Source organism: Anguilla anguilla, chromosome 14 (assembly GCF_013347855.1).
Source record: "Anguilla anguilla isolate fAngAng1 chromosome 14, fAngAng1.pri, whole genome shotgun sequence".
Taxonomy (NCBI): Eukaryota; Metazoa; Chordata; class Actinopteri; order Anguilliformes; family Anguillidae; genus Anguilla; species Anguilla anguilla.
The window spans coordinates 25791246-25819139 of NC_049214.1; the positions used below are offsets into that span (position 1 = coordinate 25791246).

Below are 27894 nucleotides of genomic sequence, written 5' to 3' on the forward strand. Positions count from 1 at the left end.
ATGTGTGAATTTGTGCTTGTATATCCATGGTATTAATTCGTTTAATAATGCATTAAAGAACTTAAGTTTATTAAGTTTTGATGCAGCATATGTCATTTTTACCGCTGAATGTTACGTAGGCTGATAATTTTTTTTTGAGTGAGTATAACTCACTCTACTCTATGATATTTCCAAACAACAATTCCCATAATCCTCAGAAAATGACACATAAGCCCCGACAGGGGCGCGTGTGGCGTGTTTCTCATATTAAATGCAGTTCCTTCCTGCCTTGGCTCTGTGGAGTGCATGTGCGTGGTGTGATGAGAGACGAAGTGGAAGGAACGTGGTGAGGTTTAGCTAAAGAATTCGGCCTGTTTTGTTGGGTTGCGTGCGGCAATGTGTGATAGCATTGTTTGTAGTGTTATTAGCTGCAAATAGCATATTTTATTTTTGTAAATAGACGTCATTCAATTTGCAAAGGTGTAGATTTTGGGTTGCTTTTTTGTTTTTGTTTTGCAGACTCTAGCCATATGCTAATTTGCTAAGTAGCTAGTTAGCCCTGCCCTTGTCAGCTAGCGGTATTGCTGTTGTTCTTTTTAGTTTGCTCATCGTTGACTGAGAGCGCAGTGTTGCATCTGGTCAGTAGTCGCCGACTCCTACTGTGAAGATGTCCGCGGGCTGTCAGAAGACTTTTAGCCGAGCCATCCCGGCTACCAGGCGGGTGACCATCAATGACCCTGCGCACATGCCGCAGGATTACTCCACAACACCCGGAGGGACACTGTTCAGCACAACCCCCGGAGGTAAGGTCAAAACGCGTTCATTCCTACAAATCCCTAATTTTAAAAATAAGTACTCCATTCTCCTGCGTTAGAATGCGAGCGTGTGTTGCAGGTGTTGTTAACGTTAATAGTGGGTCGCTACGTGACATGCTAGCCAGCCAGCTAGCTACTACACGCAGCTGTTTACTTAAGGTTTTTTTTTAATTCTAATGTGACAGAATACACTGACATTCGTAATACTAGTTTGTTGGTGGTCTGTCTTTAACGTTTTGTTAAGAAACGAGCTAACCACTACAGCTGATGTTAGGTTGACGTTAGCTCCTGCTCCTTCTAGAAGGTAAACACTTGTCGCTTCGTTCTGTTGTGCGTTGACGTGCCATTTGTCTTAGATGTCACTGCCTACACATAGCCATACGTATCATGTAACTGCACTCGGAAATACTCAATGCAGTAGGTGCAATTCTGTCGTTTCATGCTCAACGGGTTAAACATGATTTTCTTATGTCGCGACGGGGCAATTGTCACCGATGTCATAGATCTATAGCCTGTTAGGAAATAGCCTCCTTACGTAAATGCATGCAGATTACCTATTTTAAATGCAAGGGCAGCAGGCAGTGTTGTACTAGTGTTGTTATGCTTTCCTGTCATTCGTACTCGTGTCGTCAGTGTAATATCTGTGTCAAACGGTCATGTGCACGCACATGCAAAACCCAGTGAGTTCTGCATATGACGTGTAGAGTTCGAAACCAAGTGAAAAGTAAGCTGGAAAAAAACTTATCAGCACACGAGAGACCACAGACCTTCAACGAACTGAACGGATAACAACAGTATGATCACTTTGTTTGTTTTTTACCCTCTGTGTTCTTAAGTCCAAATCAACTTGTTTCCGCAGTGCAACAAACCGGTTTTTAACTCGTGTAGCTTGGGTTTAGCGTCAGATAACCTGTTCTAGGCCCTTTTTAACTTTTTGTGCTCGCCACATTACGATTGGTGTTTATCTTTTTTTCGGGGGCGGGGTTCGAGTGGCTTCACGGGCGGAAAAGATTTAGATGAAGAAAGTAAACCGGGCGCTGTCGTGTGACGCGTATCTTGCCACAGAGACTGACTCGTTCTTCTGCTTTTCTGAGCCGAGCAGTCATCCGAGCTGTTCGGTTTCGCCAGGTAATTGGGGGGCAGCCCACACCTGCCCACAATGTGTAAGCACTGCGGGCGGAGTCTTTAGTCTGCGGTTATAACCCAGGACGCGTCCAGCTGTTGACGGGGGAAGGCGGTCTGAGCTGACCCCGCTTCAGGCCATCTGCTGCAGGAGATGTAAACAACGTGCTTCTCTCGCACGAACGTATTCAGGGCTGCCGAGTCTCTGTTAATGGCTAACTAAACAGAAGCAACGGACGGCAGAAGGAGGGAGTCGCGGCTTAGCCTGACCCGCGTGGGACTGTGTGTTAGCCACTGGGCATGCCGCAGCTAGTGGGAACTTGGTTCTTTGCACACAGTGCTTCTGGCAATGACATGTGACCCCAGCGAAAATTCTCTGTCCCCTCAGACACCATATATATATACCCCTGTGAAAATAAAGCGTCCACTTAACGAGTGGCATGTATTTATAGTGAAAGAGTTGCGCCATACCCCCAAATAAACAGCACACTGGTTGTATTCTCTCTCTCTCTCTCTCTCTCTCTCTCTCTCTCTCTCTCTCTCTCTCTCTCTCTCTCTCTCTCTCTCTCTCTCTCTCTCTCTCTCTCTCTCTCTCTCTCTCTCTCTCTCTCTCTCTCTCTCTCTCTCTCTCTCTCTCTCTCTCCCCCTCCCTCCCTCCCTCCCTCCCTCCCTCTCCCCCTCCCTCTCCTCTTTCTCAGTTGGTTGCTCTGCATCAGAACAGTAGCCTTAAGGCAAGTGCATTTTATACATTTTAGAAGTAGACTACTCGCTGCACATAGTGATTTATTTAATTATAATAAGCAATGCAAAGCACCAAGACCTGGAAAACAGAATAATTTCAGAACAGAATAATTGCCTTTTAGTGCCCCCCCCCCCCCCCCCGATGGAACAACGAAACCAAGATCCACACTGCACTAAGAGGGTCCCCGTACCCTTTATCACTATGGGAAAATGTGATGATCTGACTGTTAACTGCTCAACATCCATAGGTGAATAACAGCCTTTCCGTCGCACCTCTCTCCTCCAATCGCAGGCACCCGTATAATCTACGACCGTAAGTTCCTGCTGGAGTGCCGCAGCTCCCCGTTGGCCAGGACGCCCCCCCAGTGCCTCCCAGACATTCCAGGGGTGACCAGCCCCGCCAACGCCCACATCAACAACGACAAGGGCTCCCCGAAACCGGCGCTGAACAGCAAGCACACCGCCCCCGCGGACAAGGGTGCCGGTGAGTTAGCCGCTGGAGCCGGAACCCGGCCCGGGCGTGTTCTCAGCGAGTGTGCGAGTGTCAGACACGGAGCAGCCTGTGGTCAGAGGATCGCGACCCTTTTTAAGGAAGGAAGTAGCCGCGCGCATTAGTGCGCGTCGCACGCACGCTCTCTACAGTCAGCCCGGCCGAGGCGGGTCTGAGCCTGCTGTTTTTTTTTTTTAAAGTGAGGCCTACCGATTAACACGTGGTTCTGTCCTTCTCCACCGACCGTCCCCTATTTTCCCACAACCCACTGCAGGATTGTTATGACAGAAACCCATAACTGCTCAGTGGCTGTATCTTGCTTTGTCTGGTTCTGTATTTGTAGCCCAGGGAGCTGCATATTTTGAAGCATAATTTCATAAGGAAAGCGAAGCCAGTGGTTTACATATGCTAGCCTTTATCACAGTGTGTTTCATGCCTGGGTTCCTGGATTATTTTGATAGTTCAATCATTTTTAAAAAATATGAAAGGCAGGTAGATTTTGCTTGTCAGTTTAGGCTGACTTCCTGTGTCCCGTGTTTCTGATTTTTGAAGGGGACGACGCACAGTTTGAAATGGACATCTGAGCTGGTGCAGGAAAGGTGGAGACGGCTTTGATTCTGGAAGCAATGAAGACCGTGAAAGAGGAAGAGTCAACTGGAAATGGGTGCTCACGCCATGTACTTCCCGCCCTTTCCCCAGCACTTACCCAGCACCTCCCCCCACCCCAAAAAAAAAAAAAAAAGATTCAGCCCTAGCCACCCATCCACCCACCCCCAACCTTTCCTGGCCCTCTTCTCTGATACTACTGAAATAATCCCATCACCTCTGCTGCTGTCAGGAATTAAGATGCGCACACACCTACCCTCCTCTCCCCCCCCCCCCCCCCCCCCCCCCCCCCCCCCCCCCCCCCCCCCCACACCACACCTTTCCTAAATCCACTCCACACCACACCTTCTCTAAACCCAGAGCCAGATAGGAGATGCCAAACCAGCGCACAACCCCTACCCCACCCCCTCCTCACCCCACTAGCCCTTCCCCTACGCCGTCCGTCACACTCCCCGGTTGTCTCACGAGCGACTGTACCTTACATCAGGGCTGCCCATCCCTGTTCCTGGATATCTACTGTCCTGTACTTTTTCCACTCCACCCCTAACAAAGCTCACCTCATTACTCATTAAAACAGCTAGAGATCTCGCTCAGTTGCTTAGTTCGTAGAGTCAGGTGTGCCAAACTAGGGTTGAAATGAGAACCTACAGGACAGGGTTGGGCAGCCCTGCTGTGCATCCCTTCGGTTTCATCTGTTGCCGTGACTCTGTGTGGACACTAGAGGGCGTATCACCCGTCTCAGTATCACCTGTCTTCACTGTCCGTCCTCAGAGCCTTGAGCACACTGGGTATTGTGTGCCCCTGAACACTACATGATGTCATCAACAGTAGCAGTAACTGCCCCTTAGTCAGCGGTTGAGGGCAGATTACCCACAGTGCTCTTCTGAGGGGTCTGTCCGTCTGTCCTGCTAGCTCCGTCTGTCTGTGTTACTGGCGAGCAGCAAATTAGTAAATGGAAAAAAAAAAATCTATTAAATATCCATTATAATGGAGTTCATATCAACTGTGACAGAGCCATGGTATTTTGTACCAAGCCGGAATTAAGTACTTAAATAAGCTACTTATTTAAATTGATCTGTTTTCTCTCGGTTTTGAGACAAGTGCCTGTATGGGTACACCATAGACTGTTTTATTCCAGAATTAACAACCCATATTATTCTCCTCATCTTCCTCTTTTTCATCCTCATTGTTTCAAATTTTAATTCTGTTTTTCTTAAAACCATGGCCTTCCTCACCTCCCAACAATGTTGCCTATGTAATATTAGTTGTTTCCTGTAATTTAGCAAAAATTATCTTTTCCACCCAAAGTGTCATACTTCAGAATGTAAGATACCTTTTTGCCTGCTCCGTTGAAGCAGTGGAATTTACACACTGAGAAACGAAGACATTTTACAAGGTTGTACTGACAGATGAGGAGAGGAATTCGATACAGAAAATAAAACATTGGCGTAATTTTGTGGCCTTTGTCTCTGTGTTCTTTTTCAAACAATATACAGCCCCATGCAAAGCCACAAAACTGTGAAATTCTCTGTTAAACACAACTTCCTAAATGGTCCGGTATTATTTGTACAGAAAAAAAAGCTTTAATGGTCAGGATCAAGATGGCCACAACACTGACCTCCAGAGCTGCGCTATTTAGTGTAAATTTAGTGTAAATTTAAGAGCCTGGCCATTCAGGTTACTCAATATGACGGAGATTATGATTGTCCAGTGACATGGAGCAACTCGGGAAATCTCAAAAAGCTATGCAAGTTTGATATTTTGTCATTTTCTCCCTGAAGGGATATTCTTGGCAACGGAAGTGTTTCTGGTTATTTGAAATTCACTAACCCTCAAAATAGGGTCACGCTTGGCTGGAGTAAAACTAAGAAAGTATCCCCAGAAACTTTTAACGCAAACTCCCACGCTTTGGAAAAGGCGGTAAAATTGCTTGCGAAGCCAAACATTGATGCAACACTCCAATGTCTCGTTAAATCGATGGTCTTTTCTGAGACTTAACTCTTCAATATACACATTAGTTATCTATTGCCCTTAACTCTGAACATAGTGCCCAGATGATCTAATGACCTGCTTTCATAGCCTTTAGTAAATATCATGATGAAAGACCCGGGATTAATATGATGTGTGGACGATGAGTGTAGACCAGGGGAATGTGCACTGGCAAAAGAGCGAGGAAGCCGTAGGCTAAAATACAGCCGTTTCTCAAGAGGTGGAATTAATTAGTTAGCGTTTCAATGTTTAGTGGAGCGCCTGCGACACAAAGGAAAACGACTTGGGTCAGACCAACAGATAAAATGTGCAGCGGATGCTACATAGGTGTGGGTGAAATCTATGTCTTTTCTGCCACATATGGTTGCTAGTGGACGGTGGAATGCAGCACTCCTGGAATAACGTGGCCAAGATGTGGACTTCACTTCCTTGTGGGCTTGGCCGAAACGAGTTTGTGGCAACTTGTACTCATCAGAGATGAAAATAGACCTACAACTTACGTAATGGCTGTCAAGTGTCTTTTGAATGGCAAATGTTTTCCTGAAAAGAAATATGCACTCCGGGTCCTCTTAAACTTACAATAAGTGTACTTCTCAACCAAAAAAAATAACCTTGGATATGAATGTCGTCGAGTCCGGTCCTGTACCTTTGAACGAGTTCATGTACCATATTCGCTCGCATGAAGACACACTGACAAATCTCAACCATTGTACAGTTAAAGTGTTGGAAAATGATTCTTTATTAAATGAATTTCTCACATGATCACTTTACAAAAATAGAACTGTGTATACATCATAAGTACCTGTATAAAAGTATAACTTTGACTAGGTAGGTGCTCTTTTAAAAGGCTACATTCAGAAACGGGGCAAGCAAGTACATTCATCTCAAACCTAGTTGGCTGTGATCTCTCCAAGTAATGTGACAAATGTGGTGCATTAGGTCTTGACATTTATAAAATGATATATTTTTACTACAAATCCACATGGCAAACTTAAATCTTAAATATCAGTGCATTAAGGTTGTCGAACTTTATCCGCTTATCCGATACAAGTCAAAAGAGCTCGTATGAAGTACCAAATGCAATGCAGGTAGATTTAAACACCTTTGTAAAAATACAAAGATGTATTTCGATTAGTTTCTCCTCCCCGTGGCCTCAGAGCGGCGTTCCTGTCTGGGAGTCTCTGAGCCGCGTGCAGCAGACACGCGGGCCGGTCGCCTAGACAACGCAGAGGCGGCGCGCGCCGCTGGGCCAGCGCTGGGCCGACGGCGACGCGTTGGCTTTTTTTTTTTTTTTTGCAGTTGGTCCGATACCGGGCCGTCGCGGGGCGCGCTCAGTGGCAGCCGCACTCCTCCACCACCATGTCCTCGTGGTGCCGCATCACCACCTCCCCGTCCTCGTAGTACAGCATGGAGAGGGGGCTGAGCCGCGTGGGCACGCAGGACGGGCACGGCACTCTCGACGGGTGATGCATCCTCAGCAAGCTCTGCGAAAACAAACAGAACACAAACCTCAGGTCAGTCAAATCCACACTGCTATTCAAAGCTAACCAGTGACACCTCTTAACTATTTGAGGTGTAAGATAACCGATATGCAAATGTCGTTTAACTAAACAGTCTAATGCTGATGTAACTATCACTACTGGTAATTGAAAACAATGGAGTTCTAGAACCGACTAAGGGGGGGAAACAAAGAAGAAAAAAAACCTACTTTTCAAAGGGTTAAGTGACCCTTATGGGGTCAAACCTGAAATCTCAACGTCATGAGCCTAGTTTAACCTAACCATTACGCTACACCGTCACTTCTAAAATCACATAAAAAAGAGCCCAAAAAAGAGCAAATGGAGCCCAAATGGTTCCAGACTACAGATGTGCTGAATCAGTTAGCTCGTGTGTATACGAGTGGGGGAGGCGGGTGCGCTGCTCACCTGCATGTAGGCGTGGTTGGTGGGCTTGAAGTCCTCGTCCACGGGGCTGGGGCACTCGCCCTGGCAGCGGAAGGCGTTGTAGCGCTTGGGGTACACGATCCACTGGTTCCAGCCGATCTGGTCGAAGTCCACCCACATGTCCACCCTCCGGCAGAGCGGGCCCCGGCCAGGCTCGGAGGCGGTGGCGGCGGCGGGGGAGGAGCCGGCCGCGGCGCCCCCCGCCGCCCGCACGCTCTCCCTGCCGCCGCTGCGGTCCCTCTTGTGCCGGCGGCCCGCGGGCTCCCTGCCGGACGGCCGCTCCTGGGCCACGTACTTGGAGCTCTCCACCGCGCGGATGAGCGTCGGCGCCCGCTGCCCGTCGCGTGGCGCGGTCTGCTTGGAGAACACCACCATCATGACCCGGTTGGCCGTCGGGTGCTGGACCTTCCCGCCCCGCCCCTCGTCCCGCTCGCCCTCCCGACGGGCCGCCGTGGCCCCCCCTCGTTGCCGGCGCAGCCAGGCCTGGATAATGCCCGTCACGTTGAAGACCTTCCAGGCCGACTCGGTGGCGCCCGGCACGGCGCCGAAGCTGCCCAGCAGGAGGCGCTCTTCCCGGCAGGGCCCCGCGTGCCCGCAGCCCTGCCCGAGGGAGTGGTACACGTCCACGGTCACGCGCTTGGCGGCGGAAAACTCTGGCAGGTGCACGCGGAGCTCCGACAGCTGGACGCTGTCCCTCGCCGATATGGCGGACATGTCGAAGGTGATTGTCCACCTCTCCCCCACCTGGAAGCAACCTGGATAAAAAAGACACAGCAGAGGGTTAGAAACAGGCTCAGTAAAAGTTGCTGCAGAATCAGCCTCAGCTGTGTCTGCATTTAACCTAACTTACATTTAGTATTCATAATAGGAACAAACAAAAAAATAACAATCGTGCGCACAAGGTTGAGAAACCTACTATTCAAGCCAGTGCAACCAGGGAGGATATAATCCATAATCGCCACTAGAGTGGATGTGTGGATAAATGACGTATTGAGGCCCCTATCGCTGTCTACATTTTACACACACAAGCAGCCCGAATACAAACTCCATCCACCTGAAACAGGACTGCACCAGCTCGAATTCTACAGGATAGCCGTGCGTAAACGTGCGTAAAAACGCACCGTGGTGATTTGGAATCTGAATTTTAACATTGGCTGAAATATATATACACGAACAGCTTCGAAGATTATACGACTTGATTAGGATATGCGTAGATAGCTAAATAAATATACAGAATTATATTGTAAAACATTTCAAATTAAATACAGCATACTCACTTTTCGCTATGAGACTGAGAACGGAGTCAGCCTCGTGTAGTAGCGGGTTCTCGTGGCCTGTGTTTCTGGTGGTGCTGACAGGTGTCACTCTAACGCGGTCTGCGGCGGTTAAGGTTCGGTAAAGCTGCATCATGTACAGCGGGTATCCGTTGGGATGGAATCCAGGGGTTTTTAACGCGAAACTGGAAGCAGACGCCAGGGAACTTGAACCGGATCGGTGTGCTCCGCGAGCCCTTTGCAAAAGCGCTTTTCTGAGAGCGAGTTCCACAGGAATCGACCCAGAGCTCACGATGCTGGTCCAGCAGGCGAGCAGTGGGCAGAGAACACAGAAGACGAAGGGCGCCATGATTACCGTTAAAAGTCCACTTTTCAAATTGTCCGTCGTAATGTAATGCAAAAGGTAGAGAAGGAGATGCAGAGAGGTAATGCTCTGTCCTCTTTCCTCTGACTTGTGCTGTTTGGAGTGCTGTAGTGCTGAAGGTGGTCTAGTATATAGAGGTCAGTCGTCCTTTGATAATCTCAGTCATTGAAAAGCCTTTGAAGTTCTCCCTGATCTTCCCTGCACGTTGTCTCTATCAAATGAGATAAAAGGGCCCGTTTTGCCAAGTTCGCCGTCTCTCGAAACCAACCAACCTTTCATATGCACGAGGTGTGAGGACCATGATCTTTCTGCTGTTGTAAGCGATGTATATTCGTGATCCCCTTTGATTAGACAGCAAAACAATAATATTAGTCAAATTAATCAGAGCCGGAGAAAGGGGGTTTGATTAACGACTGGAGGCTAGCCACGCGAGCATAATTATGACGCAATTAAAAGTCGGAGCTAATTTAGACGTGCTATAACTATTTTCACATCATTCGGACTACAAATAAGTAAAACAACTGAAGTTAACCAGTAAATTCCTTGCGATTAAGTACAGTTTTCGATGATTTAATAAATGTCATATAGAAGGGTAGATTAAATTAATCACTGGTATAAATAAAACAGTAAAGTTTGTTATATCGTCTGATGTTCTTATTTTATTTTTTTATCTTATTTGAATTCTAAAACAGAGAGGCTACATTTAATCGGCAATTTATTGCACGTAAATGGGGATGATTGTAGGATAAACTTGACTACAAAAATACGTAGTGGCTCCATCTTCACTGATTCGCTGACGCTTAAGACTATAGGCCTACATTTCCATTTGAAACTTATAAGCTTCGGAACCGCAAAAAATTAGAATCTGTTCTCAAATAGGAAGTATAGGCTTTCCTTGTAGTATTGGCTCCATTATTAGAGATGACGTTTCTTCTTCATTGAAAGGGGAAGTAAATTCGCACCCACTTGTCAGCATGAAAGTGACTCCGGGAGCAGAGCGTATTTGATGATCTTCAAATATGAATAATCAAAGCCGTGCATTAACGTCACACTTAGTTTAATACTGGCCCTGAATAGAAATGAAGAGTATTATCTAACGCCATCAGTATTTCAAACGCAAACATGAAATAGGCTACATTCGATTAATGTGCTATTATGTCACTGATGGAAAGTCTATCGGCAAGCAACAGTAAGAAATAAACCTAAATAACCTAAAATGAGTTTCTACCTGTAAATTATAGACTGCAACACCGAAGAAACACTAGGCTACGTGAACTATATCAGAAATGTCTATATCATAAGTCTTCGTTTAAACTCTGTTTTTGCATATTACTTATTGTATATTTCTATGGGTATGCATTGTGATTGCAAGGTTTGAGGGTGGTCAGCATTCGGAAATTAGTAAGATTAATGACTCTTAAGTTTGAAAAATCAACTGTGGATAGAAAATTCCAAACCACAACAAAATGAACTGTAGATAATAACAATAGTTCTTAGTTGTATATGTACTGCAGTCTATATCAGTTCTAATTAGAGACTAATACAATTAAATTGTATGTAGAGTGATACATTTACTCCGGTGTTTCTCGGCAATACTATTATTACAAAATAATAATAATAGATGGAAAGTTATAAAATTAACGGTACAGAACACAATTGAATTTTGACAGTGCATAATAGTGGGATTTTCTGCCAAATTTGGCCGTGTCATTCTCAAAACGGCTGAGAAACTGTCATTCTGGGTATTCCAATGAAACAAAGACCTTCAAGGAAGTGTAGCCTATGTCATTTGGATTACAAACTGTAATTTTCGTGTTATTTATCTGACAGATGAACAATATCAAACGTAAATGATCGCCAATCGAAAAACCGAAAAGAAAAATAATCGGGGGAAGATAGAACTATGGCTTAACGGAAAATGAATCGCCATCTTTAGATCCTACATCAGATCAGAAGGGAGATCAATCAAATTTGGCCATTGAAGTGTTTTGTAATCCAACCAATCACGACAGAGAATCACAAATGAGATGAAAGGAATAACTAAAAAGAGGAAAGCGGGCTGTATAAGTGTGCCTACCCGTAAAACAGACATTTCACATTCGATTTTATTTTGCCCATATTTATTTCAGAAAAGTTCAATTATATTACTGTAACATTTTTTTAAAGATACATTCTTTATTACACGTCTTTAAAATATTCTGCTTATGTACCACACATTTAAAACAAAATATACTACAGTCCCTTGCTCGCCGAATTAACACTTTCATGTACTCTCAAGTGTTAAAATATTCATTTTTCAGCTCAAATGTGGTGCATTTTCGGTTAATAAAGAAATAGTTTACATTACATACACTTAGAAAGGCATTTCAAGTTTTACATTAAACGTAACTCAAAGTAATGAATTCACATTTAGTTGTGTCCCCTGCACAGAAGTCCACACCTCACAACCAGATTCATAACTTTCTTCTGACATGAATCGTCCGACTAGTACAACTCATCACGAACTACACTTTGTTCTATGAATATACAATCCAAAGGTTTGACTGATAAACATTTTATACCTGAAAATGATATACATTTTGGTAATTAAGTATACCCAGTAATTTGAGTAAGAAAACCTAAAGTATTTTATTACACACAGTCATTTTTAAAAAAAATTCAGGATAAAAAATAAATAAAAACTATGAAATTGTTTGACCGCATGATAAACTCATGAAACTGAATTCTTGTGCAAAAAACACCAAATGTAAAATTATTACAATGAGGAGGGAAAATAAGATTTAAAAAAAAAAACATCCATAATATCATTTAATACTAAAATCAAAAATGGCTTGGACTGTATTGCCTCTGATGTATATAGGCAAAAGTTGGTCCCAGTTGAGGAATCCCTAATAGAAATGATACCTTTGACATACGTGACATACACTGTCCATCAGTGCAATTTATGAACCGGGAACCCCTGTATGAAACATTTAAAAATACTTCTTAAAAGTAATTAAAACAAAAACAGAAATTCTGTCCATAAAAGTGACACCAAACTTGCTTTAGAGTCTTGCTTTTTCATTCTAATAAAGTAATAAAAACTGGATGTGAAAAATATTTTTGGACATCAGAAAAAATATGTAATCATTTTACAGGGAGGATCACAGACAGATCCTTTTACAGGGAGGATCACAGACAGATCCTTTTACAGGGAGGATCACAGACAGACCCTTTTACAGGGAGGAGCACAGACAGATCCTTTTAGAGGGAGGATCACAGACAGACCCTTTTACAGGGAGGATGACAGACAGACCCTTTTACAGGGAGGATGACAGACAGACCCTTTTACAGAGAGGAGCACAGACAGATCCTTTTACAGGGAGGATCACAGACAGACCCTTTTACAGGGAGGATCAGGGACAGACCCTTTTACAGGGAGGAGCAGGCACTGACCCTTTTACAGGGAGGAGCTTTTACAGGGAGATCCAGAGAATGACACTTTTACAGGGGGGAGTCACAGAGAGATCCAGGCTCAGGGGCCTATCTGTCCTTGGAGCCCAGCTTCTCTATCAGGTCCTGCAGTGGAGCCAGCTCCCTCCGATCTATCAGGTTAAATTCCTACACAAACACAAAGCGCACACCGTATGCTAACTGACAACACATTACTCTCCTAAGCAATAAGGAGCTCATGCAATGAAAAATATATATACAGCAAAAACATTTCAAGGACACAATAAATACGCTACATATCCAGAGGATATACAATGTGAAGTAGGGAGGGAGGGAGGTAATAAGAACATGGGTGATGAATAGGTGAAAAAGGCGCACAAATCTGGAGAAAACTGGCAGCTCTACGAGGTACTCAAGGTATAAGGCCGTGCTCAGTCTGTTCCTGAATGAGGTGCTTTTCTGTGTGTGTGTGTGTTTGTGTGTGCACGTACATGTGTATTACCAGTATGAAAGTGAAGTGCGTGAATGAGGTGTGTGTGTGTTACCTGTATGAAGAAGAATAAGCATTTTAATGAGGTGTGTACGTGTGTGCATGCGTGCGTGCATGTGTGAGTGTGTGTGTGTGTGTGTGTGTTACCTGTATGAAGAAGATGAAGTGTTTGAATGAGGTGTTGAGGTGGGCCTCCTCCTGCAGCTGCATGACTGAGTCAAAGTGCTGGTGGTAGATGTGGGCGTAGACCCTGAACAGCCTCTTCAGGATGGTCTTCGCCACGGACAGGAAGTTCTTGGGGAAGGGCACTCCTGGGGAGCGACAGACACACAGTACAGACTCATACGGAGCGCGTGCGAACAGAGGTGTGCTACTGGCGCGGTGCGCGTCTCTCACTGACCGATCTTGGAGGGGAAGAGAGTCTCGTCGTCCAGCTGGTCCTGCACCCAGGTCATCAGGTAGTCGATGTATTTGGGGGCGGAGCATTTGATGGGCTTCTTAATGTTGGTGCCGTCGGCCCAGTGGTACTCGTACCTGTCATTTAAAAAACGTCTCATTCTCGTCCAGACCTCCCATTTGTTTAAGGCTCACGTTGACCTTTGACCCCCTAATGGAGTAGCAGGGCCGGGAGGCGGGTGTGGCACTCACCTGGGCCCTGCGGACATGATGACGCAGCTGATCTCCGTGCAGAACTCTGTGATGGTGCCGTACAGCATGTTTATCTGGTTAAAGAAATCCACGGCTGAAAAGCAAGAAATGGCATCGTTGCCTTCACTCATTTGAATGACTTCTTTGTTATAAACAAACTGAAGCCATTGCTGCATTGATTGCAGGCTATTTTTGTCCATGGGTGAATACAGTTGTCCTGCAGACTCACTGTTAACAGCGCATAGTCACAGGCTCTCTCTGTTAACAGCACATACAGACAGGCTCTCTCTGTTAACAGCACATATAGACAGGCTCTCGCTGTTAACAGCACATATAGACAGGCTCTCTCTGTTAACAGCACATATAGACAGGCTCTCACTGTTAACAGCACATATAGACAGGCTCTCACTGTTAACAGCACAGAGGGACAGACTCACTGTTAACAGCACATAGAGGCAGACTCTCTGTTAACAGCACATAGTCACGGGCTCTCTCTGTTAACAGCACATAGAGGCAGACTCACTGTTAACAGCGCATAGTCACAGGCTCTCTCTTAACAGCACATATAGACAGGCTCTCTCTGTTAACAGCACTTAGAGGCAGACTCACTGTTAACAGCACATAGGGGCAGACTCACTGTTAACAGCGCATAGTCACGGGCTCTCTCTCTTAACAGCGCATAGTCACAGGCTCTCTCTGTTAACAGCACTTAGAGGCAGACTCACTGTTAACAGCACTTAGAGGCAGACTCACTGTTAACAGCGATCCACTCGTTGAGATCCTCTCCCTCCGGCAGCATGACGGCCTGCCGCAGATTCCCGCTGCCCAGAGTGGCCTCTGCGTGTTTCAGCAGGTCATACTGGTGGGAGCCTTCTGGAATGTTCTTTTTTGGCTTGAAGGTCTTTGAGGAACGATTTCCGCTGAGAGGGAGAAGGGGGGGTGTGCAATGAAGAAGGGAGAAAGGAGAGTTCTGGAATGCGGTTCATTTTGTAATGAAAGGTTGCACCCATTCTAGTTATTACACATTTTGGTAATAATGCACAATTTTCAACAAGTGTAGTTATAACAGATAATTGTATTCAACCTATATATAACTGCCCCCATGTTTCATCTGTCAGTACTACTGCTGTCCGTAGCAAACTCTATACAAAATGTCCATAATAAGTCTACAGAAACACGGTCATCTACAAAACGGGTCTTATAAATACATAAAAGAAATGCTAATGCAAAATAACCATCTTGTCCAAATGCATCAACTGACTTCTAACGGCCTCGCTAATTATAGCATCGTAGACTGTGGTAATGACAGGGAAAGGCCACTCGTCATAACAGTCCATCTGGTGCTAATGTAACAAAAGTCAGGTCGGTTACACCCACGCTTCAGAAATAACAAGCGCTATTGCTAAAGCGGACGATGTGGCTACTATGAAGTAAATAAGTGCGGAGTTAGTTTGCCAGCACGCCTAACTGTCTGTTGAACGTCATCGGAAGCGCCCCCAACCTGCAGTCTCACTCCGCAACACTTTAAAGCACTGAAACGTAGCCTTGCTCAAACTATTATTTGTTACAGGAAGAACTTAAAATATCTCGACAGAAAATGGAATGTTAATGACTCAGAACCAAAATGTTCGACTCAGTTAAAGCAAGACGTCTGAATAAAACAGTCTGTTAAACGTTTTGGTGCAGCAAACATAGTCGTTATTTCGCTTCGAAACAGGAAAAGCGCATCTCGTTTTTCTATACTCACAAAAGGAAACTCATGGCAGCAGACAAGCTAACTTTCTGTTCTGTGCTGACACGAAGAAAAGATTCAACGGAAAATCTCACAGAACTCCGATCACTGGTTTGCGTTTGATGTCTGACAGGCAATTCGGTGAATAAGACTTTCTTTAACTTCGCTACTCGAAAAATGTCCGCTTGTTTGTACACTCGATTTCCCAGACCACCCAAACTTCTCTTGTTACCCGTGTAAACGCAAGATACCTTTCCCTAGCGTCTCTAGTTATCGCGAGAGGTGAGATAGACTGCCGTCTTCTGGAATGCGCAGCAGTTCGGGACGTTCAGATTGTTGTTAATTTATCTTAGTGGTGACTCGTATACAACGCTGTTCCTAGAGATCTAGCTACCAATACACAATTGTATCCACAGTAGCCTAACACGTGTTTGAAGTTTCAGAAATTAGCGGGTGGTTGCTGCTGGTAACAAACACGAGTAAAATACGCGGATATGCTGGTGCATTTAACCAATTCGGTCCATCACAGAAAGAAAGAGGATGTTTTCGTAGTTTTTAATGAGCAAATTATACTCCTCGCGTATCTACAAGAAATGCCAGGTACGTCATTGCCCTGAACTGAAATTCGGGTAATTCCGTCGATCTGTAAGTCTGCAAAGATGCGGGCTTTGAAGGATTGGTAGAGGGCGCAGGAAGTCTACACAAGACTTGACTGGAACGCTCCTTTGAGTGCATGAGTGCAGAGAATGGGATTCATCTGTATAGTGCAGGAATAAACCCTCAAAGAGGGCTTTAGCTTTTCAAATACCCCTGCCCGGGGTAGAACAAACCACAACTTTTTTTTTTTTTTTTTTTTTTCATATCTTTGACACATCCTCTTTGTGGAATGCATGAATTGTTAAAAAAAGATTTTGCTGCCAAAGTCATCATATTCATCAATGAAGCGAGTCACCACATAGTTGTGTTTTGCCCTACCCTAGGGTGTTTTTTTTCTACCCCGTGTAGGGGTATCTCTAGATTTTTGAGCAGTTTGTTCCTGCACTATGGACGTTAGCCATATGCTAGAACCCCGAAGCTGCATTTATGCCCACACGGTGGATTGGCCAAACAACCAGAGTGATACAAGGCTTGGTTTGGTTTGGCCTGAGAGTTAGACTGCGCTGATGAGGAAAGAAGAATGTGAAGGAGGGATTTACAATGCAGCCTTCAAGTGTCTCTTTACTCAGCGACCAAAGAGCCCTCCTTAGTGCCTTTCTGCCGAGGCGCACTGGGTTGTGTTGGACATTTTCCAGTCTTGTCTTTCTAGTTTGCAGCATAATTGGGTCCGGGGTGGAAGTGAAGTGTCTGTAGCTCTCTGTTCTCTTGTTACAGCTCCACACACTTTTTTTAATTAGTTTCCAGTCTCATTTAGCACTTTAGACTTGTCTTCTTGCTTCTGGAACAGTCTTCCCCCACTATTTATTTTCTTGCTATTGCTTATTTCCTGTGTGTGTGTGCATGTATATGTGTGCGTGTGTCTGAGTGTGTGTGGATATGTGTCTGTACGTGTGTGTATGTATATGCGTGTGTGTATATGTGTGCGTGTGTGTGTGTGTGTGTGTGTGTGTTCAAACACTCATAGTCCAGGTTAATATGCTCACATCACACATCACCCAAGGGGAATATAAAAGCAGGAGAGACTAATTGCGTTACTTTATGATTCCTTTATTTTGTACACATCTGTCATCTTAATTACGGTCATAATTTCCATTTATTCCCGTCATTATCATTATATTGGTAAACATTCAATATTCATGAATTTCTTAATGAATGTTGCATGTTTACCCATATATTGTTGTTGTTGTGATTTGTGGATTTTACAGCTGTTGAAACATTTATAGTTAATTGTAAATGACATGCCTTGCTCTGCTCATTTAATGTAAAAATTGTGCATACATCCTTCCATTATCTATACCCGCTTATCCTGGTCAGAGTCACAGGGGTGCAAATATATCTATTATGTTTCATCAACAGTTGACATTTCTAATATTCTGTTGCATTTATGCATGTATCTGAGCAACAGCAGGTTTTGCTTGATTATAACAAGAGCATATTTCTGAAATGGCATGCGTTGGACACGGGTACTTCAAAGACCAGGAACAGGAAGGAAACAGACTTTACTGAATGTGTAACAAACATAAATTAATCTCTACTAATAGTCCCAAGGGAGAAACTTAATAAAATGGCTGATAATGATAATAATAGCACAGTGGTGTAGTGGGTAGCACCGTATTCCTCACAGCAAGAAGGTTGTGGGTTCGAGTCTCGGCTTGGGCCTTTCTGTGTGGAGTTTGCATGTTCTCCCCATGTTTGCGTGGATTTCCTCCGGGTACTCCAGTTTCCTCCCACAGTCTAAAGACATGGAGTCTCTAAACTGGCCATAGGTATGAGTGTGTGAGTGAATGGTGTGTGCCATTCCAGTGTGTAATCCTGCCTCTCGCCCAGTGCACACTGGTGTAGGCTCCAGCACCCCCCACGACCCTGACCAGGATAAGCGGGTATACATAATGGATGGATGGATAATAAGAATGCCTCACTGGTAGAACAAGCACTGTTTATTTATTGTGGACTGGAAGTCTTGGAAACTGGAATTCAGCTGCAGTATTCCGACTCCCCAATAGGTGGCACTGCATGGCTGTGAATGTCAGCGGTGTTCTTGTGTGCAGACATTGCTGCCTGAAAGGTAAGGTACTGAATAGATGTGAGTCTGCACATATTTCTGTGTGCGTGAGAGGGCAATGCCCTCTGAGGTGGCATTTTTGGCGAGTCTTTTGCTCCTGGCTGCTTCCTCTTTTCTCCGAATGCGCTGTGGTGAGGGCGGTACCCCAGTGTGTCAACTGCCATCGTGGTTAAGACGGGGGGGGGGGGGGGGGGGGGGGGGATTGTGAGGAACTTCTTAAGATGCTAAACGCTGCCACTCTCGCGCTCGGCCATGCAAAATGTGTCAAACTGTGGTAAGCAAGGGGACTGAGGAGCCTGCCAATCTGTCAGACCTTGGGCTAACCTTTGCAAGCGGCGCGCTTCGTTGAGCTTAATTACGAGCTGTGTGGCTTATCAGACCCGATAATGGCCGTGGCTGAGTTTCAGCTGGGCCTGCGATCGGGTCTGACCATCGACATTGGAGTCACCTCTACTCCCCCCGTGGTCGCTGAGGGAAATGGGCTGCACAATCTGCATTAGTATAATCCTCACAGGAGACGTGTGTATTTATTAGCATGACGGGGGGAGAGGGGAGGGGAGGGGAGGGGGGGGGGGAGGGGAGGGGGGGGTATGGTTATTTAATTTGCTATTTCATTTTATTATTATTGGATGTGCTAGATTATTCTGCAGATTATGAAATGAATATTTTGTAAGTATCTTTCTGTTCTTGAACCTCATCTGGGACCTCTCGAACTACATCATAGTTTCCATGTGGCTGTGCCCGTGACCGTGCCCGTCACGTTGCCCATGGCAACGCCTGGGACGATGGCCATGACCGGATACGTAAACCGCGCCCATGGCAATCCTATGGAACCCTGTCTACACTCACAATGGGAAAAATAAAAAACTGCTGACATTCACACTTAGTTGTCTTCTCCTAAAAAAGTGAAATCATAAGTGCCATTGAATTTTGACAAACGAGAGCCAGTATGTTCTCAATCAATCAAAATTCAAAGAGAACACGCTGCTATAAAATATGGTCATAACAATGTCATTCTCTATAAAATAAACGCTTTATTATCTTAACTTTATTAACATCACTTCTGATGAAGGTTGCAACAATGTCACGTTTCTAGTTTAATGAAGCATCCATTTTCTCAAATGAGTGTTACTCGTTTATGTTTGACTTCCCATAATTTGGATGGGATCCAGCACAAAGATTTGCAGAATATATTGAGGGACTCCAGACTCTTAACAACAAAACCTCTGAGCAGCACCTGGGTGAGTATCATCAGTACTGCACCTGGGTGAATATCCCATGTGCAGCACCCGGGTGAATATCCCATGTGCAGCACCTGGGTGAATATCCCATGTGCAGCACCCGGGTGAATATCCTCAGTGCAGCACCCGGGTGAATACCATCAGTGCAGCACCCGGGTGAATATCAGTGGGTGAGTATATGGGTGAACACTCTCAGTGCGGCACCCCCTTTGCAGAGTTTTTTGGTGCGAGAGTAATCTCCCCAGGATGGTCCATAATTAGAACAGCGCTATGTGGAGCCACAGTGCAGTCAGGTGTGTTAAATTACAGAAGCCTCTGTATTATAATGTGTCATCTCTGAAGTGAACTCCCCGCCGGTAATCCAACACCTAATATTCAACTCACCAATGGCAATCTTGCACATGGTTGAGCCTGTCAATGGCAATTTAGCGCAGTGTATAATTAAGGCAGGCTTTGCTGATGAACCTTTCAAGGAGCCGTGCTCTCTCTCTCTCTCTCTCTCTCTATCTCTCTCTCTCTCTCTCTGACACAACCCAGGAGTTCTGGGAAAATTGAGTATGGAGGTTTTAGGACTGAACGCGGGCTGCTCCTGGGAACATGCTAAAGAACCGTCCTTATTTTAACTCCGTCTGATACAGGGAAACGATACCTGCCGTTTACATGGGGGCCTCTCATGATCATCTGAACATTGTCTTTGGATCTGGTCTTTGAACCTGTGAAGTAAAAATGAATGACCGTGATTGATTTTGGTTGGGGCTTCGGAAATGAAGTCTGAATGTTATGAGACTTTCGTTTTCTCCTCCGACTTAACACCCCAAAACCCATGCCCACTGCCCCTGTCTGCTGCAAGCTCTAAGACCTCTCACCCTCCACCCTCTCCTCCAAAACTACTGCCTCCCTCTTCCTCATCTCTACACAGATGCTATGGCGCACCCTCTCTCCTTTTCTCTCTCTCTTGAACCCATGTCTCCTGCTTCCCTCTCTTGTTTCCAGACTGTTTTGACTACCCCCCCCTGCCACACACACACACACACTCCACTGCTGTCTATCACTCTCCAGTCTGGCAGGACCAGGCTACAGCCAGTGCAGAGGAAATGCTGAATACCCATGGTGAATATCCAGGGCCGCTGCTGCCCACTCCACCTGCCAGGCCCTGCTCTCTTCATTTCCATCAGCTATCACCTCCACGGAGGTCAACTTTTTTTTTTTTTTTTTAATCAAATCACCTTTTTAAAATGAATATTTGTGTATCAGGAGACGTTCCTGGCTCTGTGTCAACCTCTCCCTGCAGACAGGCTGTTTCCCATTTACACTTAAAACCGCCATTTTATAACCCTCCCCTTAAGAATGAGGTGGCGGAGTTCTTCAGTAATTCGTAATTACAGACCAATTTGTAACATAACCGTTCTAAGTAAAGTTCTAAGGAAGGCTGTCCTTTTTCAGCTGAATGACTTGGCTTATTTAACTGTAATAATATTTCTGAGAGACTCCAGTCTGGATTTTGTGCCGAGCACAGCCCAGACGGCCCCAGTTAAAGTTGTGAACGATCTTAGACTCTGCCTTGACGCAAATGCCTGCCTTAGATCCTTTAGATCTGAGTGCGAATTGTGATGCTGTCAATCGCGAAATCTGTCCTGACAGATTGCATAAACGGGCTGGTCACCCAGGCGCTGCGCGTAATCTGTTCCGAGACCATCTTGTGTGCCAGGAAGTTTTTGTTTCCCCGGGTAACCACTTTCCAAGGACGGGGACAGTGGATATCATGTGCAAAGCTACAAGGCATTGAACATGGTTTAAAGGACTTTTTTTTTTGCCTTGCTTTTACGAATCACTTTCATCTTTCTTTGAGACCATTTATTTTTCCCCCTTATTCTTACTGCCCTCTTTTACTGTTGGTATTGTCACGGATGTTTTACCGAATTTTTAAAACTGATACAGAGTTGATATTGCGTGAAGTGTGAGTTGATGATGTGTGAACTGGCTTGCCGTGGAACTTTTGTAAGCAGTTCACTATGCGAGTAAAGTTTTATTAGTTTTTCGAAGCTTGGTTCTGAGCCTTGCAAGCTGTTCCCCACCTCCCTCCCCTTCTCAGCCCGTTCCCTCCCCTATCACTTCCTCTGCGGAGGACTTTGCCATCTGCCGTCAGGAGGAAGTGGCTGACATCCACAAGTCCCGCTCTCACCCCTGGCAACACCACCGTTTTGGGGCTTCGGGGAGCAGCGGTTCCCTCAGAGAGGTGCTAGATAAATCTTTAAAAAAAACGCAGAGAACATCACGGTGGCGCGCTGGGCGAGGAGATTCTTCCTCTGCTTCGGAAGAATCTGTCTGTCACTCCACACCCGTTCAGCCCGGCTTCTGCTGCAGGCTTTGGTGCTGTCCCCACATTCTGCTGCAGCTCTCTCCTCCATTTACCTATTCTGTTTTTACCAGTGATGTAAAATCTCCAATTATACAATGCAAATGTACATCGCTCTGTACGAGATCGTCTGCAAAACGGTGCTAATACAACGTGATTTGTGAGCTGTTTGTTGAGCATGAAGAATTATGGAAATACAGTCCTGACGACAGGGACCGAGGGAATGAGAAAGACTTGTGGCAGATGTGCCTCTGTTCAGAGGAACCCAAGTTCATTTCCTGATTTGAGATGCCGCCCACCCTCCAAGACCCACCTTGGTTACATTATTCCGACTGTGTCACCTGCTTCTTTCCTAAATTCCTTTCCCTGAACATGGTTATTTTTCCCCCGGTGAGCTGATATGTGTCTGTCAGGCTGATAGAGGCTTTCAATGGGAGGTCACGCGCGTAGACTCACGCACACATACAGCACTCCAGCCCTGTGTGCATTATCACTTCCTGGTCCTGTCTGTCATAGGGCGTCGGTCCCCTTGTGGCATGGGTCAGGTGTCTGAACTCTCACAGACAGAAGAAAGCCCCCCCAGCTGGCGGGTCCATTAGCGACAAAGCAGAGCACCAGTCCTTCACTTTTCACCCCTGCTGTCACTGCATCCTGTGGCTACAGCCTCACACACACACGCACACGCACACACACACACACACAGACACGCGCACACACCCGTGCGCGCACACACACACACACACACCCGCGCGCGCACACACGCACACACACACGCACACACACACACACACACACACATACACACACACACACGCACACACACGTATGAGCGCAAGCATGCTCGCACAGACACAGACACACACACACAGACACACACACACACACACACACACACACGGACACACACACACACATATACACACACACACGCGTATGAGTGCAAGCATGCTCGCACAGACACACACACACACACACACGTATGAGCGCAAGCATGCTCGCACAGACACAGACAGACACACACACACTCACACACACACACACTCACAACTTCCTGTTCTGATCTCGATCCTGACCTCTGTACTTCAAAAGGAAGGCTACAGGTGTTCCATTTCAGACGTGAGAGGAAGCTGCCCAACATCAGCTATCTATTTCTGGCTGCTTGTCTTTGAATGACTTATTCTCATTCAGGGGTAGCTAGCTAGGTAGGCATAGCTGCCCTAGCGTTGAGATGAATATGATTTGTATATCAGTTATCTTCGTTGAAATGGTAACCTTTAAGGAAATGAATTGTTACATCGCACGGAAAAAGAATTTTGATTTTGCCTCTAAAAAAAGATAAGTCTGGCTTACATCACTTACGTCACAGACGCAAAAGATTTTTCATTTATTTGATGGAATTGTTGATCCTGGTAAAAAAAATAAAAATAAATAAAGACCTTGGAATATCCGTGACTTGGAATATCCAAGACCATTGCGTGAAGTGTATGTGTGTTTATCACTAAAGATCATTAACCCATAAGTCCCAAGAGTAGAGGCCTGTGTGTTAATTGATGACCAGGTATATTTTATACAGCAAAAAAAGCTGTTGGCAGTTGGCACTAGCACGGGCCAGATCCGAGACCACGGTGCTCGCTTCCTGACCCGCGTGAGTCGCTTTTTGGGGTACCCAGCAGCCCCAAAGACGGAGAATAGAGTAGCTCGGAATGTACTGGGAAAATTTAGACAGATATTTTATTAGAGATCAAATATAATTTGACATTTTTGAGCTATTGCCCACGTTATTCTAATTCAATGCTATTCGCGTTATTCAGTTCAACGTTATTCAATGCTGTCTGCGGACCTTGAGGAACGTTAAGCGTTCAGCGCAAACGCACGGCGGTTCGGTGCCAGAGCGGTCTATCGCATCCTTTATGGTCCTGCGTTTTGTCTCTGACCACTGAACGCAGCTCGGAAAAGAAAAAAAAGACATAATCCACATTCTACAACTTGGCGCCATTCATCAAGTTTGATCCTTTTTTTAAAAAGAATTCCTCCTGTGACCAGTAAGGCTACTGAGCTTTAATGGGGTTTGAAATGGTAAGATACCTTTAACCTTTTGGAGAAGTGCCACTTGCCCTCCACTAAGTCAAGTCATGCTTGTCTGCAGTAGTTTATGGTCTACGCTAAAGGAAGAGATGAGCTGGCAGGCTTATAACACAAACCAATGCGCTGGAGTAAAGGAAGCTCAGAGGCAGTCACCCAGGACCAGCCATCTTGGCTCCTGTTGCTTTCGTTGATATGGTGATTTGCTTGTTTTTGCCGCGAGGAACATGTTTTCCTATTTCCCTAGCCTGTCCCTCAGTGCTTTAACCGTTTTAGGCTTGGGGGGGAGATCTCATCTTGCATTATTAACGTCCTGTTTTATGGCGGCCTGAACTTCCTCCGATTTGTTTTCCGCCGCGTCCGTCCACCTGCGACAGCGCCACAGTGAGCTGTGCGTTAATAAATCTCTGAGCGTAAACTCGCTGGGCTGTTCGGTGGCCTGTTTCCCATCTTTCTTGGGTTATCACTTCATGTATGTATATATAAATATAAATACATATATTTATATATATATATATATATATATATATATATATGCAATTTGTTATTTACAAATTTTGGGCATGTCTCTGTGTGCACTGGGAACAGGCTTTGTGTTCTGCAGAGCTGATCCTGTGAGCCAAACAAGCATGCTAAAAAACTGCTTTTCATTAGCTTTTCATTAGGCCCCGCATCATTAAAATAATGGGGATAATTATCTTCAGGGCTGCCAGACGGCTGCTATTAAAAGGCCGCTTTGATATGAACTTCATTTCAGTCGAGCTGATGCCTTTTGATTAAGGCTCCCGTGCTGCCTGTCGGTTGTGACGTGAAGAAAAACGGGCTCTCGTCTGATTAAATACAATCGGTCAGGTGGTTGTGGTTGTGCTGCTAGCGAACTTTGAAATGTATGAACGACGGTTTCTGTGTTGCTTTGACATTTTCCCTACCTCATAGCAACTGAAAAATGAAGACAATTTGTATGGGTGGCATTTATATTTGTGTGATATTATTATATTTTTCAACCTAATACTACCAGTACTGCTTTATTTATATAGTATATTTCATACTTAATGTTCAAAACACTATTTGTGAAATGTTTATGGTGATAATAACATGTCTGGGATGTCTTCTAGCTTTGTTTATCAAAAGTGAGATTACGATTGAAAATAATACAATGTTTTTTAACTTCAGATTTAGCATTTGGGATTAAAGTGTCCAGCTCTGCGCAAATCAAATGAGACATCTGCTTAGGGCACAGATTATGGAACTTAAGTCTTATCAGAATTTAGCTGGAGGAAATTCTGCCATCGATAAACAGTTATAGAGAGCAGATATTTCACTTGTATCACCAGTTTTTGCTGACAAATTGGGTAACATCTGCATAGCAACGCAAGGAGATATCATGCTTACAAAACAATTTGCTATGGGCAGCATATAAATTGGCCCTAAGATAGATCCATGGGGGACTCCACAGGTAATAGATCCTTGGGGGACTCCACAGGTAATAGAAGTAACAGATGACGCATTCACCCACTCCCACTGCCAATCATCTACCAGACATATAGGAATTGAACCAACCCCATACTCTGTATTAATCAACCCCAGGTTCTTTCCATTAAGATCACGATCAAATGATTACATGATCAATGGTGTCAAAAGCTGCAGCAAGGTCTAAAAGATCCAGAATAGAATATGTGTTGGAATCAGCATTTATTAGCAATTCATTTTCTTCTTGAACCAGGGCAGTTTCCGTGCTGTGGTCTTATCAATGTTTAAGCCGTTGAGTGGGTAGTTGTTTAATATTTCAAATGTCCATATTAAGTAAACTATTGGTTCATAAACTAATATGCTGCCCTGTAATTCCTGTATATTTAAATAAAATCTCACAACAAATAGTTTTTGCAATAAAACACTAAGTGTGTGATGTTACTTGATGCCATCTTTCAGACTTTAAATATTTGTGGTGAGATACTACACTGTTGGGGGAAAAAACGCATTAACAAAGCGACTCATCATTTCAGAAATCTCATTATTCATCTCAACCAACTAAAACGTATTGCTCTGTCAAACCAAGAAGTAATTGCTTGCAAATTTATAGCTTTTTAAAAAGTCATTTAGAGAATTTCATCTGAACCCTTGCACATTGTTGAGTTCGTTGAAATTGGACTTCGTAGCCGCATAATTGTCTATTTCTCATTCCAGGAAGTCATTTAAGACCTTTCTGATAAAGAATGGGACTTTGAAGTTTGAAAATTACCACTAAAACCTCCTTCAGTTCACTTGGGTCTTTCACCCAGTATATTCAGTTTTTTGTTTTTTTTTAAACGTTTTTTTCTATTTATCTTTAGCTTCTGTGACAGTTTAATACCAGAGCACAAATTCAAACCGTATGAGGGATCTTTATGATTTCTGATGCATTTGGAAAGAACGGAAAGGTTACATCTCAGCTTCCTGAAGCACTTGGCAGTTGGCAAGATTTCATAAAAGGAAGCTCAAACCATGAAAAAATAGAGCACCCAGAGAGCATGTTTTAAAAAAGAAGGGTCCCTCGGGACCGAACAGTCTTCAGATGCCTGGTCTGCTTACCTGTCTTTCCATTAGCATGTTTCAGGAAGTGGGAGCTTGCATCATTTCCTCAGCCCTGCTATGGTAAATGGTAAACGGACTGCATTTGTACAGCACTTTTATCTATATATTTATATATCCAAAGCTCTCATTCACCCATTCATTCACTTGCCATGCAAGGCGCCGATCAGTTTGTTGGGAGCGATTAGGGGTTAGGTGTCCTGCTCAGGAACACTTCGACGCGCCCAGGGCTATCTGGTGTACTGTAGGTGTTTGGAATGCGTGTGTTGGGCTGTAGGCCCTGTGTGTCTCTCTGGGTCTGTTGTGGTGGTGCTGTCTGGTGTATGTGTGTGGAACATCTGCATTGGTCTGTTGGCCCTGTGTCGCTGTCCCAATACATTTGCATTGAACCGTATATGATAAATCAATCACAGTGATCTGCCCAAGCCTGCTGATAAATCATACATATGCATATTTACCTCATTGATATCTTTGTGATTGACTTATCAGATTTATCCGAGTCAATACTGTTCTTGGTTTAGAACAATCTTTGTGTCTGACTCCTGATTGAAATCAGAGAGGTTCCTGCGGCTGGTTTGCAGACACTGTACACGCTGTGCGTATTTCAGACATTCAGCGCAGTTTACGCAGCGGCTGCTCTGCTCGCAGGCGCCCCGACAGGCCCGATGTGTCGTATCGGGTAATCGCAGAGGTGTGGAGAAGGATATGAGCTCGCGCTGCAATAACGGCGATGCCAGCCACCCGAGATTGTTTTCCCCCGCGACGCCCCGCTCAACCTATGATTTCGACACGCGCCGCGGTGGTATCCGCTACTGCGTGCGTGACACGATATCACAAAGAAGCGTCTGAAGCACTTATGCGAGCCGTTTAGTTTCACAAAAGACTGATGCATTTTACAGCTGAATAACAACAGAATAAACTGCTGGGCTACAGCAGAGATAATGCAAAGGACGCCCCCCTAATGTGGTGGTTGTTTTAACCTCCTAAGTGTGTGGAGCCGAACGCTGTGCTCCTGATAAAACTACTGAGATGGATATGGAAGCTGGCTAGTGTCGAGACCAGAGCCCATTAGCGTGTTTTCCCCCCCCACAGTACTGCCTTTAAGCAGCCGCGTTTTTGCAAGTCATTTCCAGTGACACGGCAATCGCTCTCCAAGCCTTAAGTGCAATGCAGCTGCCCCACCTCGTGTGGTGCCGAGCCTCTCCCAGTCAGCCAATCACAGGGAGACGGGCTTCTCCTGATCAGCCAATCACAGAGGGACACCCTTCTCCTGATCAGCCAATCACGGAGAGACGCCCTTCGT

The 27894-nt window shown here is 45.0% G+C and overlaps 3 protein-coding genes and 1 long non-coding RNA gene across 5 annotated transcripts; 2 read left to right on the forward strand and 2 right to left on the reverse strand.

The window, feature by feature from the left end:
- The first annotated feature begins 227 nt into the window (after nt 1-227).
- Nucleotides 228-5211, forward strand: LOC118213317 (eukaryotic translation initiation factor 4E-binding protein 1-like). 2 transcript variants are annotated; one of them, XM_035392181.1, is made up of 4 exons: nt 228-325; nt 580-782; nt 2950-3141; nt 3700-5211. In XM_035392181.1, the coding sequence occupies exons 2-4, from the start codon at nt 647-649 to the stop codon at nt 3729-3731; spliced, it is 360 nt and encodes a 119-aa protein (XP_035248072.1). In that variant the 5' UTR covers nt 228-325; nt 580-646; the 3' UTR covers nt 3732-5211. The 2 variants fall into 2 exon arrangements, with proteins under 2 accessions (XP_035248072.1, XP_035248073.1); XM_035392182.1 differs by having other exon boundaries at nt 270-782.
- Nucleotides 5212-6991: 1780 nt separating this feature from the next.
- On the reverse strand, nt 6992-10799 carry LOC118213432 (nodal homolog). The gene is made up of 3 exons (XM_035392405.1): nt 8963-10799; nt 7668-8440; nt 6992-7226 (listed from the first exon to the last, which is right to left on the reverse strand). The coding sequence occupies exons 1-3, from the start codon at nt 9306-9308 to the stop codon at nt 7074-7076; spliced, it is 1272 nt and encodes a 423-aa protein (XP_035248296.1). The 5' UTR covers nt 9309-10799; the 3' UTR covers nt 6992-7073.
- Nucleotides 10800-11426: 627 nt separating this feature from the next.
- LOC118213433 (MOB kinase activator 1A-like) lies at nt 11427-15887 on the reverse strand. The gene is made up of 6 exons (XM_035392406.1): nt 15641-15887; nt 14647-14813; nt 13894-13987; nt 13646-13779; nt 13393-13556; nt 11427-12923 (listed from the first exon to the last, which is right to left on the reverse strand). Exons 1-6 carry the CDS (start codon nt 15652-15654, stop codon nt 12846-12848), a joined length of 651 nt encoding a protein of 216 aa, XP_035248297.1. The 5' UTR covers nt 15655-15887; the 3' UTR covers nt 11427-12845.
- Nucleotides 15888-15941: 54 nt separating this feature from the next.
- LOC118213434 lies at nt 15942-19191 on the forward strand. Its single transcript, XR_004762420.1, has 3 exons — nt 15942-16225; nt 18286-18347; nt 19069-19191. It is a non-coding gene; the product is annotated as an uncharacterized LOC118213434 (long non-coding RNA).
- The last annotated feature ends 8703 nt before the right edge of the window (nt 19192-27894 follow it).